Source organism: Trachypithecus francoisi, unplaced genomic scaffold (genome assembly GCF_009764315.1).
Source record: "Trachypithecus francoisi isolate TF-2019V2 unplaced genomic scaffold, Tfra_2.0 Lachesis_group0, whole genome shotgun sequence".
In the NCBI taxonomy this organism is placed as follows: domain Eukaryota; kingdom Metazoa; phylum Chordata; class Mammalia; order Primates; family Cercopithecidae; genus Trachypithecus; species Trachypithecus francoisi.
This window is the reverse complement of record NW_022681453.1, coordinates 56,309,096-56,328,688: the sequence shown is the minus strand read 5'-3', so window position 1 is coordinate 56,328,688 and position 19,593 is coordinate 56,309,096. Positions and strand designations below refer to the sequence as shown.

The window sequence follows — 19,593 nt, the reverse complement described above, 5'->3', positions numbered from 1 at the left end:
TACCATTTGACTCAGCAATCCCATTACTGGGTATATATCCAAAGGATTATAAATTATGTTGCTATAAAGACACATGGACACGTATGTTTATTGCAGCACTATTCACAATAGCAAAAAGACTTGGAACCAACCCAAGTGTCCATCAATGATAGACCGGATTAAGAAAATGTGGCACATATACACCATGGAATACTATGCAGCCATAAAAAAAGGATGAGTTCATGTCCTTTGTAGGGACATGGATGAAGCTGGAAACCATCATTCTAAGCAAACTATCACAAGGACAGAAAATCAAACACTGCACGTTCTCACTCATAGGTGGGAGTGGTACAATGAGAATGCATGGACACAGGGTGGGGAACATCACACACCGGGGCCTGTCAGGGGGTTGGGGGAGGGATAGCATTAGGAGAAATACCTAATGTAAACGACGAGTTGATGGTTGCAGCAAATCAACATGATACATATATACATATGTACCAAACCTGCACGTTGTGCACATGTACCCTAGAACTTAAAGTATAATAATAATAATGATAAGAAGATAACCTCAAGGTTATGGTTTTATTGCCCTGTAGAACATTAACCATTTTGCATCTTATTTCAGGATTCTTTCTTTCAGTGACTATATATTCTTGGTCCCACAAGTTCTTCTTTGAACTAGATTTACCATCCTGCTTTTTCTTTGTTAATGCGTTTTAAATAAATCTTTAACACATGTTCAAAAAAAAAAAAAGAGAATTAAGTTTAACTCTTATAATGGAAACTTCTGACATGACTCAGTTGATGCCTTTCAAAAGTGTATCACATTTTTTGTGATGATCCAAGGTCTTTCAATGAATAAGCATTCTGAACACTATACACTGTATATGTAAATAAAATCTCGAACTCAATACACAGATCCTAGTATACATCTTGGAACTTGATTTTACTTTTTTACACTGAGTTCATGATAACCAATTTTCTTGTCATTTGACTCAAGGAATCTAGAGAGGCAGATGTAAGGATATTATCGAGTGCTTTTCTGTAAAATTATTTATTGATTTACAGAACAAGGCCAGCTTCTCCAAATTTTCTTCATATTACTGATGAAGAAACACTCTAATAACACTCTTCTTTATTATTTCAGAGTCCACAGAACAATGCCTTTTCAACAACTTACTCTTCTGATGATCAGGAAGTCTGTGATGTGATGTGTTGGAGATGCATCAGTCACCATTTCAGAAAACTATTTTGTGTATATATTTAACTCTAATGTGTGCACATTTGTTTGTTAGAAAGTGATTCGAATCTTTCATATCATTTGAAAAATTTTCTTTCATCTCTCCTTAACTGCTTTAATTTTAACAAAACATCAGGGACAATGAGACCTCAGAATGGCGTTGTTGATTTTACAATGAAATTAACAGCCCTGTGCTGGGCTTGCACTTGGCTTTCCCATGAAGCGTTCTGGCCCATGGAAGCTGGATTAATAAGCTACAACTGGCAGGTGAGAAGAATTAAAACTCTTTCTGAAGTAGGGATGAATAGACATACAAGTGGCCAACAAGCATCCAGCATTCTTCTTATACAGAAATACAAACGTAGATTACATTGTATTGTACAGTAGATTGTATTTACCATATCTTTTGGTATGGCTATGGTTCTAAAATGATCTTTCACTAAAGACAAAAAATAGGATGGAACTTATCAAAGAAACAAATATGTGTCCAACATGTAAACAACAAATAAATGACAGCTTTCCAAGTTCTAAAGTATATATATCTTTCAGTTGCTAAAGGTCTTATTTTACATAAGTTTGCAATATTAACACACCCAAGAATCTGTAACTATTTCACCTTCATTCAAACCCAATCTACTCATTCCCATCTGTCTGACTGAATTTTGGCAAGAATCACTAATATAAACCTGTTCCATTTACACTGTAAAATTGTTTAGGAAGATCTACCAACAGTTGTTTTATGCTGTGTTTATTCTTTTCATTCCATAAATAAGCCTGCAGCTTTGTGGTCAACTACATTTTAATTATGAATATAACCCACATTCTACTGTAATAGCAAATGTGAAGCTGCCAAAACACCTCTCAGAAAACACATGCAGATGAGTTAAACACATTTGCTAATTCCACTTTCCTGGCTTTTTATTGCATATTGGTGACAAGCTAAGGAGATGTCTTTGATGAGTGACAGCCACTGGTCTAATGTAGCAGTATTCAGAATGTGGCAGCAACAATTTTGTTTAGTTTCAAAGTAGCAAAGAATGAGTAACTGCATTTCTTCAGAATGAAAAACTGCATTTCTTCAGAATGAGACTGAAGGCTTTATGGTCGCAAGACCCTTTTACTCTTTTTAAAATTATAGAAGACCCCAAAGAGCTTTTGTTTATGTGGACTATCTTAACTGACATTTATCACACTAGACATTACAACTGAGAAATTATTATATACAAGAACATAAAAGCAAACATTCCATTAGCTACCAGACTATGTCATCATCCTACATCTTGTAACTTGCAGAACACTCCACATACACTCCTGAGAGAATGAGAGTGAAAAAAGTAATAAAAATCATTATTATGAATATAGTTTCAACTGCATGGATGCCTTGAAAGGGTCCAAGCCCCAGACGACACTTTGGGAACTGCTGATGTATACCTGAAGAAGCCAAATGATATTGTTTCATTATGTAACCACATCGTACCAATATCATCTGAATCATTTTATAGATGAGAAAACCTGAGTAGGATGTAGTTAAATAATGACATATGCAAATGTACTTCACACAGTATCTGGTACATAGTAAGAATTCAATAAAAATCAGAATAAGAATTCAAAAAGAGTTTCCTTTTTCAATCCATCATCCATTTAGGAACCAAGATGTCCTAATTCTTTCCCAACTGCAGTTCTATATCTTTACGCCAAATAAAAACCCCAGCTGAGGCAGGGTTTATTTTATAAGGTAAATATTTATGAGCAATTTATTCTGTGCTATGAATATATAATAAATGCTATTTTATTCATTTGGTATATTAAAATTATTTTAAAAGACTGCATATCAAAATATAAGTGGATTCACACATTTTCTTTATATTAAGTAGTATATTACTAAATGTTTAAATTTTCCAAGAATAATATTTTTCTTATTCTTACCTTTAAAATGTATAGATGTCTATTTTCTCTTTCCAAGTGAGTAAAACTTTCTTTATATTTTAATCTAGGAATTCTGGAATTCACATTTTGGATGGTTTGCAAATTACTGCAGGTTAGTGTGCAATATGCTTAGTTTTCTTCTATGTTTGTTTTTTAATCCATGATAGGTTAATGACTCCCCTAGAATCTTCAGGTTTTATTAAGTGTTTTTCTCCCTCTCTGCCTTCTTCTTCTACTTTCTAATCCTAACTTGAAGGCACTTGGATTTCCTCCTCTCTCTTCTCTTTTTTGCTACTCTTCTTCCCTGCTTGCTTCTAAGTTTTAGTGCTCTCAGAACTTAGATTTATCACTATAACCAACTACTGACAATGTTCCTGTCTTTCCATTTTCAGTTGTTTTCAGTAATGTTAGCTTTCCACAAATTTGTGACTAATAGGATTATGGTGGAACTACTTGTGTAAAGGTTTTAGTTTTCCAAGTGCTTTACTAGCCCATAAAAAACAATAACTTATTGTGGAAACTTAAACCAATCATGCCGTTTTTATTTGTTTATAGTTGTAAATTATCAACATGACCAAAACAGAATGGTTTCTTCAGATAAATATGGCTCAGAATTTAGCAACAACTTACTCACTCAAAAATGGTATCTAACTCAGTAAAAATAAACTCTAACTCATTAAATCTAACAATAAAACTCAATAAAACTACAAAAACACTCAATAAAAAATCTAAGTCAATAAAATGACATGTTCTTAACTACTCATCAAGATCTTAGATAACTGACTTAATACAATGATTTCATATAAGGTCATAAATATTTTAGCTTGGTTTAAATTACAGAATGAATGGGTTTTAGTGTTTTAAATGAAAGCATCTCTTGCCAGGAGTGTTTCAAAGTGTCATTTTGAAATTACAGACCTTAGAGATGAATAAGACCTTGTGTAGCCAATCTAATGAAGTCATTTTACACATGGAGGGCCTGAGGGATACAGTGTGTATGTGACTGGCTAGTGACTTTGGAAAGTGGCAGAGCTGACTTCTGGTTTTTCCCTTTTCACTGTATTAGGTTGCCTTTAGAGTAAAAACTGTTTGAATTGAAGGGATTTTAGAGATCATCTAATTCAGTGTCATTTTATTTATTTATTTATTTAATTAATTTATTTATTTGGAGTTAGGGTCTTGCTTTTGTGACCCAGGCTGGAGTGCAGAGGTGTGATCATAGCTCACTGCAGGCTTGAACTCCTGGGATCAAGTGATCCTCTTACCCAAGCCTCCCAAGAAGCTAGGACTACAGGCATGTGCCACCATGACGGGCTAATTTTTTAAAATTTTGGAGGGATGGGGTCTCACTATGCTGCCCAGACTGGTCTTGAACCCCTGAGCTCAAGTGATCCTCCTGCCTTGGCCTCCCAAAGTGTTGGGATTACAGGCATGAGCCACCACACTCAGCCACAATCATTTTATAGATGAGAAAACCTGGGTAGGATGTGGTTAAATACTGATGTGTGAACATGTTACCTCATACAGTATTTGGCATGTAGTAAGAATTCAATAAAAATCAGTTTCCTTTTTTGGCCCATCATCCATTTAGGAACCAAGATGTCCTAAACCTTTCCTAACTGTTGTTCCATATCTTTATGTTGAATAAAAAGCCCAACTAAGCAGGTGTTTATTTTAGAAAGTAAATATTTATGAACAGTTTATTCTGTGCAATGAGTATATAATAAATTAGTACTATTTTTTCATTGTATATATTAAAATTATCTTAAAAGACTGCATATCAAAATGAGTGGATTCACATATTTTCTTAATAATTAAGCAATGAATTACTAAATGTCTGAATTTTCCAAAATACCCTTTACACAAAGGAGAGATAATGATAATAGTATCTCCTTTCCCACACTGTTATACCTCCTTGCCTCTCCATGTATGTGGCTCACATTGATGCTAGAATAAGGAAACATGAGGCACTGCTTTGAGAGCCAACACCACCTAAGGAGTCAGAGTCTAATCTGAGGTCTGCCACTTACTAAGGGATGACCTTGGCAAGTTTTACCAACCTGTAATTTCCACATCTGCAATATGGCCATAAAGAAGCCCAATCTTACAGGATTGCTCTAGGGATCCAAAGATATGCATATATAAATAATCTGTAAAATCTTGTGTCTACACAATATTACATGGTATAGCGAAAAAAATAAACAATTAGAGAATGCAGGAAATCCACATCCTGGTGCCAGATCATCACTGTCTTGCCATGACACCTTGGAGAAGTCACCTTTTTGTAAAAATCTGCAAGATGCAAGGATTAAACTAGATCAGTGTCTCAAAGAATCAATTTGGAGAAAGGAACATGGGGCAAAGCAGCCCCACTTTTATCTACTTTCTTAGGCTTTCAAATACTATATCATCCTTTGGGAGGCTGAGGTGGGAGGATCACTTGAGCCCAGGAGCTCAAGGCTGCAGTGTGCTATGGTAGCACCACTGTACTCTAGTCTGGGTGACAGAGGAAGACACTTTTCCATGAAGAAAAAAATTCACATTATTGTATCACCTAAAAAAAGGTTCTGCTGAAATGAAATAATAAAGTTTCAACAATTTCTTTGAAGAGGATTTTTTTTAAATTACCTTGCATCCTTCACAAGCATGAACTCCATAGTGGAATCCAGAAGCTTTATCTCCACAGACACGACATTCGATTGCCATGAGGGAGTTTGAAGGCTCTTCATGGGGCTTATTGTAGAGCTGAGTCTTCTCAGAATAATAAGGTGGAGATGCAGGCTCCACTTTGATTGCACCTGTGTATGGAGACATGTGAGAGGATAATTACCCCATGAAAACAGTCCTAAAAAGGCAACAAGGCAAGCCACCAAAGTACACCTTCATGCTGTATTTGTATTGTTTCAGTGTAAAAGCACAATGGAGCATGAAAAAACACTGGAATTAAGGCAAGAAAAAGAAGGCTTTGTAACCACAGGCAAGTTGCAACATCTCTAAGCCTCACCTGTAAATATAAAATGGGAACGAGAATTAAGTCTGTGGTTCTATGACCCCCCCAGTACCCTGCAATACTACAGCTCTAACAGACAACATAGAGGATTTGACACCAAGAAGCTTATTTTGCTAGGAAATGTTCTGTCTTTGGTATTCATCACAATATTAAATTATACATTTTATTTAAATATTGCATTTTACAAGTACTTTGAAACAACTCTTGCAAAAGAACCACAGAAGGAATACCGCTGTGAAAAGGTCATGGTACGCCTAGCTTGAGATGCATGAAAAATAAGAGCCCAGGTTACCATTAGTGTTCAGTCAAAAGAGGTGGTTTGTGAAATAATCTTTGACAGAGCGTGGCGGAACTTATGGAAGTAAGCCCTACCTTTTACTAGTTAGGCTCAGGGCTACTAAATTTCCATATTAGGCTCTAACTGAAAACCACACAGATAAATATAACTAAGCATATTATTTATCTTAAAAAACCACTAGAAATACAGGAAGTTCTGACTTGTCAAGTAATGATTGCCGATTACATAGTGGTGGCTTTGGAAAACCAGCATGTCAGCCCACACATGATAAAAATCAAGGAAACAGCATCACAGAAATACATTTTATCTCAAAAAGTACAGTACTAGTTTTTCTTGAGTCTGATGTTTTGATGTTGATTTAGTTAATGGCATGAAAATTTATCAATAGGCTACAATGTTAAAACAAATTTGTGCTCAAAAGTAGGTTTCAGTATAAACTTCTGAAAGGACATAACAGAAAAAATGTACTGTAGTGGCAGTAATATAGTGAAGATAAGTTATGTAATATAAGGTGAGACTTGGAATTGTTACTTATTAACTTATAAGGGGCCAAAAGAATTCAAAGTTTGGATGATGGACTCTTAGCCTGAGATACAACTGGCAGTGTAATCAAGGCAGAAAATGTCCCTAAGAAAGAAGCAAGCAAGAAAGGAAAGAAGACAGGAAGGAAGGAGTGGGGGAAGGCAAGACTGACCTGGGGCCAGCTTCCTTTCTTGCATTTCGTAGATACCTAGTATTTCATGGATAAATGGGTGAATAAATGAATGGTGAATGCCTTCTCTATTAGAATTCTAGTCTCCGGAGCACTATTTACTACAGGGTTACTGAGAGAGAAGTCCAATTCCAGTCTTAGTAGTCTGAAAAGTGAAAATAAACATCATACTTTGGTACTCTTGAAGTTTCAGGTCATACTTATAATCCGCAACCATCGGATCTGTTCTTGTGAATGGAATGTCTTCATAATGTGGAGTAGAAATGCTGGAGAAGTCAACAGTAGTGAAGGGCTTGACGTCAAAGGAGTGGGAGTGGTCGTCCATTACGGAGAGATCCACGGAGCTGATCCCAAAGTTGGTGGGCCAGAATGGCATCTCTGTGTCAACCATGGTAATTTCTGAAAGGAAAAATAGACTAGCTGTGAAGTTAAGTCCCAGAGAACACAACAATCTCAGAGTTTCAGAAAGAGAAATGAAAGAGTCTTTGGCAAAGTAATCTCATCTAGGCTCTCACAACAACAGAAAAGAACATAACCACCTTCTTAGTGCTGTCCAGGCTGTTTTATGATAGAAAGGAAGTCACCCTTTACCCAAGTATCATAATAGAAAATCCTGAAACAGTACAGACACATACAGTGTATCCATATAAACACCTTGCCAACAGTCCTGCTCTCATTATCTTCTACAGAAGGTCACCAATTGAGTCTGTTAATGACTGCTGTTATTTAAAATTTTGTCCAGTTTTATTGAAGTATAATAGACAAAAATTTTTAAACTTAAGGTATACAGGCCAGGTATGGTGGCTCACACCTGTAATCCCAGCACTTTGGGAGGCCAAGGCAGGAGGATCACCTGAGGTCAGGAGTTCAAGACCAGCCTGACCAACATGGCAAAACCTCATCTCTACTAAAAATACAAAAATTGGCAGGGTGTGGTAGCACGCCTGTAATCCCAGCTACTCGGGAGACTGAGACAGGAGAATCACTTGAACCTGGGAGGCAGGGGTGGCAGTGAGGCGAGATCACACCACTGCACTCCAGTCTGGGACACAGAGCAAGACTCCATCTCAAAAAAACCCAAACCCAACCAAACCAAATCAAACCAAACCAAACCAAACCAAAAAACAAAAAACCAAAAAAAAAAAAAACTTATGGTATTCAATGTGATGTATTTACTATGAAATGATTATCACACTCAAGATCACTTCACACAGTTACCTTTTTGAGTATGAATATATATAGTGAGAACACTTAAGATCTACTGTCTTAGCAAATTTCAAATATACCATACAGCGTCACTAACTATAGTCACCATGCTGAAGGTGACCTATACTTAGGTCTCCAGCACTTATCCTGCATAACTGAAATTCTGGCAGACATCTCTCCATTGCTCTTGCCCTCCAGCCCCTGGCAAACACCATTTTACTCTCTGCTTTTATGAGTTCGACTTTTTTAGATTCCACGTGTTAAGTGAGATCATGTGGTATTTGTCTTTCTGTGTCAAACACCACCCAATTTAATTCTCTTAGCATAATGTCCTCTAGGTTCATCTCTGTTTGCAAATGACAGGATTTCCTTCTTTTTTTAAGGTTGAATAATATTCTACTGTGTGTGTACATATATATCTGTATGTGTATATATGTATGTGTGTATATATATTTTATACATATGCATATATATACTGTGTTTTCAAAAATCCATTCATCCATTGACACTTAGGCTGATTTCATATCTTGGCTATTGCGAATAATGCTGCGGTGAACATGGGAGAGCAGACAGCTCTTCAACACACTGATTCCATTTCACTTGGATATATACCCAGAAGTAGGATTGCTGGATCACATGCTAGTTCTATTTTTAATTTTTTGAGGCAGTCCATTCTGTTTTCCATAATGACTATACCAATTTACATTCCTGCAAACAGTGTACAAGGGTTCCCTCTTATCCACATCCTTGCCAACACTTCTTACCTTCTGTGTTTTGGATAACAGCCATTCTAATGGGTGTGAGATGATATCTCACTGTGGTTTTGATTTGCATTTCCCTGATGATTAGTGATGGTGAGTACCTTTTCATATATCTGTTGGCCACTTGTATGTCTTCTTTCTAGAAATGGATATTCAGGTCCTTTATCATTTTTTAACTGGGTTATTTGTTTTCTTGCTATTGAGTTTGTTGAGTTTCTTATATATTTTGGAATATTAACTCCATATCAGATGTACAATTTGCAATCCATAACTCCATATCAGATGTACAGATTTCCCTATTCTATAGGCTGACTTTTCACTTTATTGATTATTTCCTTTGCTGTGAAGAAGTTTCTAGTTTGATGCAATCTATTTATGATTGTTTTTAAAGTGTGCACACGGTTCCAGGACAATTTTACTCTCTTGAAAGTAGAAGCCCAAAATATTTTTCTCTTTAGGATGAAATTTTTCCTATTCTACTTGTATTCATAATGCTTTTGTGTAATAGAAAAGTTGGCAAATTACATACAGGTAAATGAACTTCTTCTTTACTTGCATCCTAAAATAATTTTGTTCTTAATAACACAAAAATAAAAAAATTTTAAAGGGAAAAATTACTCAATTATTATTTCTGTACTATGAAATATTACTCAAATAATTATCTTTTCTGTGGATACACCTTTTCTTAAAGAGGAGAAAGTTTTCCCCACATTGAGAATAGAAAGGTTACAGAGATTTGTGGAAACATTTGATCATACCTGGGCGTATCAAAATCAGACTCTAGCCCAGCATTAATTTTAAACCACCCCCAAAACAAAAACAAAACAAAACAGAGATAGAAACAAGAAAACACATAAAAGACAAAGGAAAGGCCGGGTGTGGTGGCTCACGCTTGTAATCCCAGCACTTTGGGAGGCCGAGGTGGGTGGATCACGAGGTCAGGAGATCGAGACCATGGTGAAACCCCGTCTCTACTAAAAATACAAAAAAAAAAAAAAAAAAAAAATAGCCAGGCATGGTGGCGGGCGCTTGTAGTCCCAGCTACTCGGAGAGGCTGAGGCAGGAGAATGGCATGAACCTGGGAGACGGAGCTTGCAGTGAGCTGAGATTGCGCCACTGTACTCCAGCCTGGGCGACAGAGCGAGACTCCGTTTCAAAAAAAAAAAAAAAAAGGAAAAATACTTATATGGATTCTAAGGCCACGGAATAGCAAGTTTCATGAATCATCTGCCCAATATCATGTATGCCGCATGCATTTTTCTAAACATGATTTATTGTCACAGTAAGTGCAACAAAACTCTTTTGGTTCACTTCATGTGAACTTGTGAGCTACAGAGTGTGTAGACTGGAAAACTTTCTGCAATAGGTACCTGGACTCTGTTTACCTGAAACCAGTTCATTATTCAAAGTAGTACCAAAAAAACAGTCATAAGTATTTTAAATGTTGACCCTGTGGTCAAAAACACCAGCAGAGAGCTGTGTAAATTTAGGACTGCTCACACTGGAGACAGAGAGGAGCTGCTCATAAACTCTAGGACTCCTCAAATCACAGGCGTATCTTTCTTGTTTGCAGTCATATCCCCACTGGCTAACAAAGGGCTTGTCTCATAGTAGGTGCTCATTAAATATTTATTTATTAAATACTAAATACGTTGATGACTTAATGAGATAGTTGTGAAGTTTTAGCAGAAGGGGCAGGGAAGGAGGGAAGCAAACTGGTATTGATCAAGCACTTCCAATGTGCCTGGTACATCCTACCTTTTCTTCTGCATAATCTGAAATATGATTCCCACTTTATAGATAACCAAGCTAGGACCAAAGAAGTAAAGTGAATTGCCCAAAGTCCTCTAGCTAGGAAGTAGAAGATTCAAACTCAAGACTGACCCTGAAACCCTGTTCTGTATATATAGTATCCTCTTGATTCTCTCTGATGAAACAGGCTTACGGAATAGGGGCCACTCTCTTCTGTGTATGTGTACATGGGCCTCTTGCTTTTCCTTTTTTTTTTCTTTTATTTGTTTATCATTTTTTTGGAGCAATTTTATTTTAATGCCCTCACTTTAACACCACTTGCTTTTTCTTACCAAGAAGATTGACAAGAAATTCACTCCAAAGGCAAACTTTTGCATTAGCTAAAGATTGAAGATTTCAGCTGTGATCTTCATAAGAAAAAATGCCTTGAGGCCGGGCTCCCGCCTGTAATTCCAGCACTTTGGGAGGCCAAAGAGGGTGGATCACCTGAGGTCAGGAGTTTGAGACCAGCCTGATCAACATGGAGAAACCCCATCTCTGCTAAAAATACAAAACTAGCTTGGCGTGGTGGTGCATGCCTGTAATCCCAGCTACTCAGGAGGCTGAGGCAGGAGAACTGCTTGAACTCAGGAGGCAGAGGTTGCGGTGAGCCAAGATCGTGCCATTGCACTCCAGCCTGGGCAACAAGAGTGAAACTCTGTCTCAAAAAAAAAAAAAAAAAAAAAGCCTTGAAAATATAAACAAGACTAGTCCTGTGAATGTGCGTCTGTGGTTTCAAGAGGACTAATTAGGTACTGTATGGGTTCACATGTCTATCTACATAAATAAGTACCCAAACAACCTTAAGTTATCTGTGTTTCAGTGTCAACACTGCACACCAAAAAGGGAAATGTGTACTGGTGATAGCTAAAGGTCATTCTAGGTCTCAATGACATCCAGAGAAAAGTCTGTGCTCCTAAGGACAGGGCACCCATCCAACAGTGTCCTTTATTTCAAAATTCATCCAAACCTGTCTAACGCAGGTCATTCCATTTACTTTGTCTGTCTCCTTGGCAGGCTTAATTTTCATTTCTGTACCTACTTTTCTTAGTATAACTTATTTTCATATTAAAGTATATTTCCTTTGTCTACATTATAATATTCACAAAGGTGAATATTCTACTACTTCTCACTATGCTATTGCAAAGTTTTCTGTATACAGAATAAAGGCTGACAAAGTGAGTTAAAGGTAGTGGATATGCTTCTGTATGAATACTGGGAAAAGAAAATAAGGATGCAAAAATATCTGGGGTGGGAGAGAAATTGGTTGCTCATGATTTTACTGGTTTAATTTTGCTTTCATTTTTAACATAAAACTTCAGTGACTCCCTTTCAATCACAGCCATGCTTCTTTCTTTTCTCTCTCTCTCTCCCCCCGCCCCGCTCCCTCCTTCCCTTCCTCCCTTTTAAAGAGACAGCATCTCACTGTGTTGCCCAGGCTGGTCTCAAACTCCCGCGTTCAAGTGGTCCTCCTGGCTCAGCCTCCCAAACTTCTGGGAATATAGGCGTGAGCCACTGTGCTCAGCCAAAGCCATGCTTCTTATTACAAAAATCATATCCCTAGGGGTTATGTATTATATTGTGGAAATTCTGGGAAAATTTTTAATGTCAAAATAGGCTTCTATGTGTTAAGGAAAGAAGGAAAAGTTCATGTAATTTTTAAAGATATTATATGAAATCCCTAGAAAACTTTGTACTTGTAGTACATCTCGTGGCTAAAAGGATGCTGTTTTCTGTTTTTTGTTTTGTTTTGTTTTTCATAGTAGCCTTTATTTTTGTTAGAGCAGTTTTAGGTTTATATAAAAATTGAGCAGAAAGTACAGAGGTCTCATAGAAGCCCTTCCCCAGCCTCCTGTCCCCTCTCTACAAAACATGGTTTTCCCCTATTGCTAATACCTTGCACGGTGTAGTATAACTGCTACAACTGATGAACAAATATTGACACATTATTACTAAAGTCCATGGTTTACATTAGGGTTTGCTCTTTGTGTTGTATAGTTCTACTTTATTTTTATTTATTTATTTATTTATTTATTTATTTATTTTGGTGGCATCTTGCTCTGTCACCCAGGCTGGAATGCAGCGGCGTGATTTTGGCTCACTGCAACCTCCACCTCCCAGGTTCATATGGTTCTCCTGCCTCAGCCTCCTGAGTAGCTGGGATTACAGGCGTGTGCCACCATGCCCAGCTAATTTTTGTATTTGTAGTAGAGAAGGGGTTTCACTATGTTGGCCACGCTGATCTTGAACTCCTGACTTCAAGCGATCCACCCACCTCTGCCTCCCAAAGTGCTGGGATTACAGGTGTGAGCCATCATGCCCGGCCAAGTTCTATGGGTTTTGACAAAGACATAATATCATGCATTCATTAGAGGATCACACAGAATAGTTTCACTGCCCCAAACATACCCCATACTCCACCTATTCATTCCTCCCTTCCTCCACCCAAGAATGGTATGTTTTTGCTGTCCTCTACCAGTAAGGGCATACTGGTGGAAAAGCAGGAGAAACACTGGCCTTTTAGCTTGGCATTCAAGGCCCTCTATGTCTCAGCCCTAACTTACTTTTTCAGTCTTATTTCCTCTGGTTATCCCAGACCTCACTCCCATTCTTGGCATCTCTGGCAGCTGGGCATATCACACCACCTGCCCAGGTTCAACATGTCCTGCCTCTTTTAGTCATGCAGGTCACCGAGGCTGCTGTGTCTTCTTCCTACTCCTCACCTCTTCATGCCACAAGCCTGCTTGTCTTTCAAAACCCAGTCCAAATGTTACTTTCTCCGTGAAACCATCTATGAATCCTCCAACTTAAAAACACTCCATTCTCTGTGTTCCCACAGCACTTTGTACCTCCTCCTTTAACTCGGATATAATCATTTGTACAACTATCTCCACCATTAGATTTCCAGTCTGGAGCAAAAGGACAGCATCGAATTATTCTATTTTCCCATGTGCATACTCCATGCACAGTTTTTTTTGTTTTTTTTTTTTTTTTTACCAAATTCTTGCCAATTGATGATCATATTTTATGCAGAAGAGTAAATTTTCATTTTGCTACTGAAAATGGAAAAATAACAATACTTTTTCGTTTTGTTAAGACTTAAGTTCCCTCCAAAAAAATGTTAATCTTCAACATTATCAATAAAATACAACTTAAGCCATAACTGTTCCCCCTCAACGACGTATATTCAGTTTTTTCTCTTTTGCTGATTACAAGAGGAAGGTTGGGGTCCTAGATGGTTTTCTTATTTTTCTAAGTTGAAAGGACAAACTAAGAAAGAAAAACAGCTTGCCTCTTCATCTCTATGAAAACATTGCCCAAACACACTTCTCCCCTTCCCCCCTGTCCTTCTCCCTTCCCTTTTACTCTGGGACGCCTTGACCTAAAGAACATTATTCCATGGACCATAGTTACTGGGAGGCACAGTGGTTCCCTAGACATTTTATTTTATTTTGACTTAGAGATGGGTCCAGAAAGCCTGCTTCTAATTTTGTCTCTAGAAAACATAAGCTACTGTTTCTGCCAAGCTGTAAGTTGAGGAGGTGTTTTATGTTACTCCGTGCAATTACCCATGAAAGAACAAATGAACAAAATATTTGCATGAACAACAACCCTTCTCAGTAACAAGAATGGGTCTTAACTCCCCAGCTGGTGACACTGAGTTGTGTTGCATCGGGGTATATCCATTAATTTCAAAACCTTTACAGTGTTTCAAGCAGGCAAAAGTCTTTAGGCAGAACTTGTGAGCAAGGACATGGATGTGTGCCATTATCTTAGACCTTCAGACTTGGCTTTAAATGCTGTTATAGTCAATGCGCAGACTTTTTACAATACTCAAAGGATGAAGTAGTTCAACAAAAATACAACCAATTTCAAGCAAAAATAAAGTAACTTCTTTAATCTGATAGGCATTATTATTTGGGAGCATGGAAGTGGGTTGCAAAAGATGCTAAATTATAAAATTGAACACCAGAAATATATGCTTTACCTTTGGGGTTTTATGTTGTCCCTTATGAAGAGAAAAGAAAAACTATGATTAAAATAGCTGGTAAAATGTTGCATCTTCTTCATATTTACATTGGCTAGTACTAACAGGACACTAAATCTGTGCAAAGCACTACACCAAATACTGTGCCTGGATTGTGTCATTTAATCCTCACAACCAGCCCGAGGAAGTAGGTGCACTTATAATTTACCTTACAGATGGGAAAACTGAGGCATGGACCTGGAAGTAAGTAACTTGTCTTAAAGTACAGTTACTAAGCAGTAGAACTGACATTGAATCCAGATGGTCTGAAGCTCCATAGCCCACACTTGTGACTTTACACTGAATACTGGTTAGAAAAACATTATCTCTTCCTGATCTTCCAGTTCTATATTAAACAATTATTTAACAGTTCCAACAAACCTTCACTGAACACCTATGATGTGCCAGGCAGGCAGGGAGACGGGATGTACTATGAAGAGTAACTCTCAAATGAAAGCTTTATTAGAGAAACATGTTCAGCTAGGCACAAGAGTATGTACCTGAAAAGCCTTTCATAGGTCCTTTGTAGTTTTGTTGGAAATGGCCTTAAAAGACACTTAACTGCTGATTTTTCAATTCCTTCTCATTTGTTTCAGGTTAATGTTATGGTACTCATAACTGTGGTTCCAACTTGTTTATCCAGTCCATCCTTACTGATTCATGCAGACCAAGATCACTCTGCAGTGTAAACTGACCTGGGAATTTACTAATTCCTCTCCCATCATGACAGCTGACATCCAGAGACAAGAATCATCCTGAAACACTAGCGCAGAAAAGGCTGTTTTGAGATCATCTGAGTTCTCATTTGATAGATAAAGAAAATGAGGCAAAGTGACCTGCTCAGGGTTTCCTGGTGAGCTAGAGGCTGACTGGACAGGAGCCCAGCTTGGCTCCTCTGAGCCTGGCATTCTCAGCGCCACGTTATCAAGTTGTTACATGTAAATATGCTGAAAATGGAACTTTTAACCTTTGCCACTTTTCAGAGGTCCAGATTTATCTTTGGCGGGTCTTTAGTGAAGGCATAGGAATGGCATCAAATTTATGAGGGAAAAAGTCTCATGTAAGGAACCATTTCCTGGATGGCAAATTATCACAGAATAAAATGCAGAAGAACTAAATCTATAACAGAATTTGTTTCTAACGAAAGTCATGGACTCTGAATTAATCAAAAGGTTTAGGGAGTAGTCTAATAAAATAAGCATTATCTTGGTTCATTTTTACATAGTAAGTAAAGATATACAAATTTTTTGTGTTCGTTTGCTTTGCACTGTTTGCTGTTCTGAATACTAAAGGTGAAGAAGGATGGGCACAGCCCCATGTCAGATGCCCGAGGTTCCAATCCAATCCTATTGCTGGCAGTTCAGTGATCTGTTCATATCTAATCTCCATCTGTAGGATATTAATATTATCTCCTTCCTAGAGTTGTTGTGAGGATTAAATTAGATAATGTATGTAGCACTTACCATAGGGCTGGATACTTAATAAGTTCTCAATAAATATAATTAATATTAATAGTATAACAGTAATTTGTGTACACACTAGTTACCAGAGTACTACAGTCATATAAAAGGTGGGCTAAAAGCCTTCAACACTACCACTAGGGGACAGGAAGAGGAAGAACCGCCAGCAAAGCACTATTGTTTAAACAGGACTACGCCTAAAACAGATGTCCTGTTTTAAAGGCCTCTGGAAAAGGAGAGTCCACAGCTCCTCTTGGTTACTCATTCCAATGCTTAATTGCTCTTTAGCAGCCAGGAAAGTCTATGTCTTATCTGGCATTTCCCCAACTGTGTTATACATATGTTAATAATGTTCCTTTAAAAATAACTAAAAACAAACAAAAAAATCTGGTGATCAAGTAAATTTAGGCAATGCTAGGTTAAGCAAGGTTAAATAGGTTTACTGTGAGGCTTCTTAAACTAACAGGCTAATGTTCACGAGAATACACAAAACAGAGAAAAAAGCACAGTGTGCAATATTTGAGGAGTTTAATATGTGATGGAATATAGTTTGAGAAATGATGATCTAACCGATGTTAAAGTTTGCAACTATCTCTTTTTTCCCATTTTTGAAACATATAGTGATCATCCTCTGCACATTTGCCTTTTATCACATGTACTTGAAATTTATTCCTAAGTTGTTCCTCAGTTTTTCTTTAACTTTAGAAAGACTAAGACCAAGGATTTATGTTGGTTTAAACAGTAATAAAACCCAAGAGAGAAAGGATTTCTTTTTTTTTCTTTTTTTTCTTTTTTTTTTTGAGGCGGAGTCTCGCTCTGTCGCCCGGACTGGAGTGCAGTGGCCAGATCTCAGCTCACTGCAAGCTCTGCCTCCCGGGTTTACGCCATTCTCCTGCCTCAGCCTCCCGAGTAGCTGGGACTACAGGCGCCCGCCACCTCGCCCGGCTAGTTTTTTTTTGTATTTTTAGTAGAGATGGGGTTTCACCGTGTTAGCCAGGATGGTCTCGATCTCCTGACCTCGTGATCCGCCCGTCTCGGCCTCCCAAAGTGCTGGGATTACAGGCTTGAGCCACCGCGCCCGGCCGAGAGAAAGGATTTCTTAAACCATACAGAAAGGAACACTGTGAAGATTAATGCCCCTTCTATAGAGATGATCATAAGTACTTCCTGACAGGAAAAAAAAAAAAGTACCATAGAAAGGATCAGGAATCAGAATGACATTGAACTTCTCAGCAGTAACATTAGAAGCTAGAAAATCAATAGAACAATGTTGCTAACATTCAGAGAAAAAAGAATTTCCAACTTAGAATTTTAGACTTAGCCAAATCGTCTATCCAGTATGAGAATAAGACATTTTCAGAAAGACAAGGTGTCCAGAAAAGTTACCTCCCATGTACTCTTTCCCAGAGTTCCCAACCAGAACCAAGGAAGAGAAAAGATGGGACCAGGAAACAAAGGATCTGAAACACGGGAGAGGGGTAGAAGGTAGTCCCAGGCTACAGATGCAGAGCAGCCTAGAGAAAACGCAGGAGGAAGAAGGCCAGGTAGGATCACCTGAGAAACCAGAATGCCTGGTATGTCTGACCACTTCGAGAGGAGTTTTTATTACTCTGTCAGAGAGCTTGAGGATGAATTAGTGACGAGCACATAGCAAGAAATGACAACAAAATGAGCAATGACTAAGTGAAAAAAATTAACTCCAGAAAAGTAAATAGCTAAGCAGGACAGGAAACAGAATCACAGCACACTGCTTGGCTCAACCTTAAGTAGCACTTTCAGTTATTACAATGTAAGCACAGACAACTGATTTAACCTCAAATTACAAGTAACTACACTATGAAGACAGAGGGGAGGGAGAAGTATGTGTTTTGGAAAAGGGAGTATGGTAGTAAAAGGACTAAATTATTATCTTCCACAGTAAGAAGTCAATGAATAAGAATACAACTTTAAAAATAATAGTTTAAGTATGCTATGATGATTATTATCATTTTTGAGACAAGGTCTCTCTCTGTTGCCCAGGCTGTCGTGCTGTAATGTGATCACAGCTCACTGTAGCCTCAAACTCCCGGGCTCAAGCAATCCTCCAACTTCAGCCTCCTGAGTAGCTGGGACCACAGGTGTGCACCACCACCGCTGGCTAATTTTTGTATTTTCCATACAGATGAGGTTTCACCATGTTGCCCAGGCTGATCTCAAACTCCTGGGCTCAAGTGATCTGCCCGCCTTGACCTACCAAAGTGTGGGGATTACAGGCATGAACCACTATGCCTGGCCAATAGTGTAAGTATGTTATTCTAGAGATAGGAAGGTAAATGCCAGAAGAAATATGTGAAAGAGTTAAAATCATTGCCTATGAGAGCAGGATTTAGCTGTGGGACTGAGGATCTCTTCTTCACTGAAAGCTGCAGCTATGTACGAGTGTTATTTAGATAAAGGTAAAAATTAAGCTAAAATTCAATATCTTTTAATTGTAATATCTTTCCATGATTTCTCCTAACAGAGGGAGTAAGTCTATTCCTCGCATGTGTTACCGTCCTCTTAAAAGCGATTATCATGTAATCATCTGGAAAACTGGAGAAAATTTTAATGAAGTTTCAAGTAAAATGAAAGAAAATCAGAAAATAGTTTTGATACTTGAACAACAAATGGCTCTCCTTTTGACTCAAGCATTTAAAAAATAAATTCTACCAACTCACTTCTTTTCCTTCACATAGTATCCTGAGTTTTGTTTAGTGAAGGAGGAAAATACTCTGGAGCCCATCAGCAGAAATACAATTTAGTAACAATAGCTAACAATTATTAAGTGCTTGCTGTAAACAGTCCTACGTTGTTATATACAAATATTATTACCACCTAACAGATGAAAAATATTAGACATAACAAGGTTAAGTGGTTTGCCCAATGTTAAATAGGTATTGGGGCTAGAGTTTAAATTCTGTCATTGGTTTCTCTGAATATAGAACCTTTATTTTGGGCACCATGAATTAAGAAAATGATTAGAGGCTGGGCGCGCTGGCTCATGCTTGTCATTCCAGCACTTTAGGAGGCCAAGGTGGGAGGATCACCTGAGGTCAGGAGTTTGAGACCAGCCTAGCATACATGGTGAAATCCCATCTCTACTAAAAATACAAACATTAGCCAGGCATGATGGCGCAGGCCTGTAGTCCTGGCTATTCGGGA

The 19,593-nt window shown here is 37.9% G+C and overlaps 1 protein-coding gene across 4 annotated transcripts in view; it reads right to left on the bottom strand.

The window, feature by feature from the left end:
- PPARG (peroxisome proliferator activated receptor gamma) overlaps positions 1 to 19,593 on the bottom strand; it is a 145,074-nt gene that overhangs the window by 49,326 nt on the left and 76,155 nt on the right. For all 4 annotated transcript variants that reach the window (XM_033210711.1, XM_033210709.1, XM_033210710.1 and 1 more), the window contains exons 3-4: positions 7,340 to 7,567; positions 5,777 to 5,946 (exon numbers count right to left, since the gene is read on the bottom strand). In XM_033210711.1, the coding sequence (XP_033066602.1) occupies positions 5,777 to 5,946; positions 7,340 to 7,559 (390 nt within the window). In that variant the 5' untranslated portion in view covers positions 7,560 to 7,567. The remainder of the gene's footprint in view (positions 1 to 5,776; positions 5,947 to 7,339; positions 7,568 to 19,593) is intronic.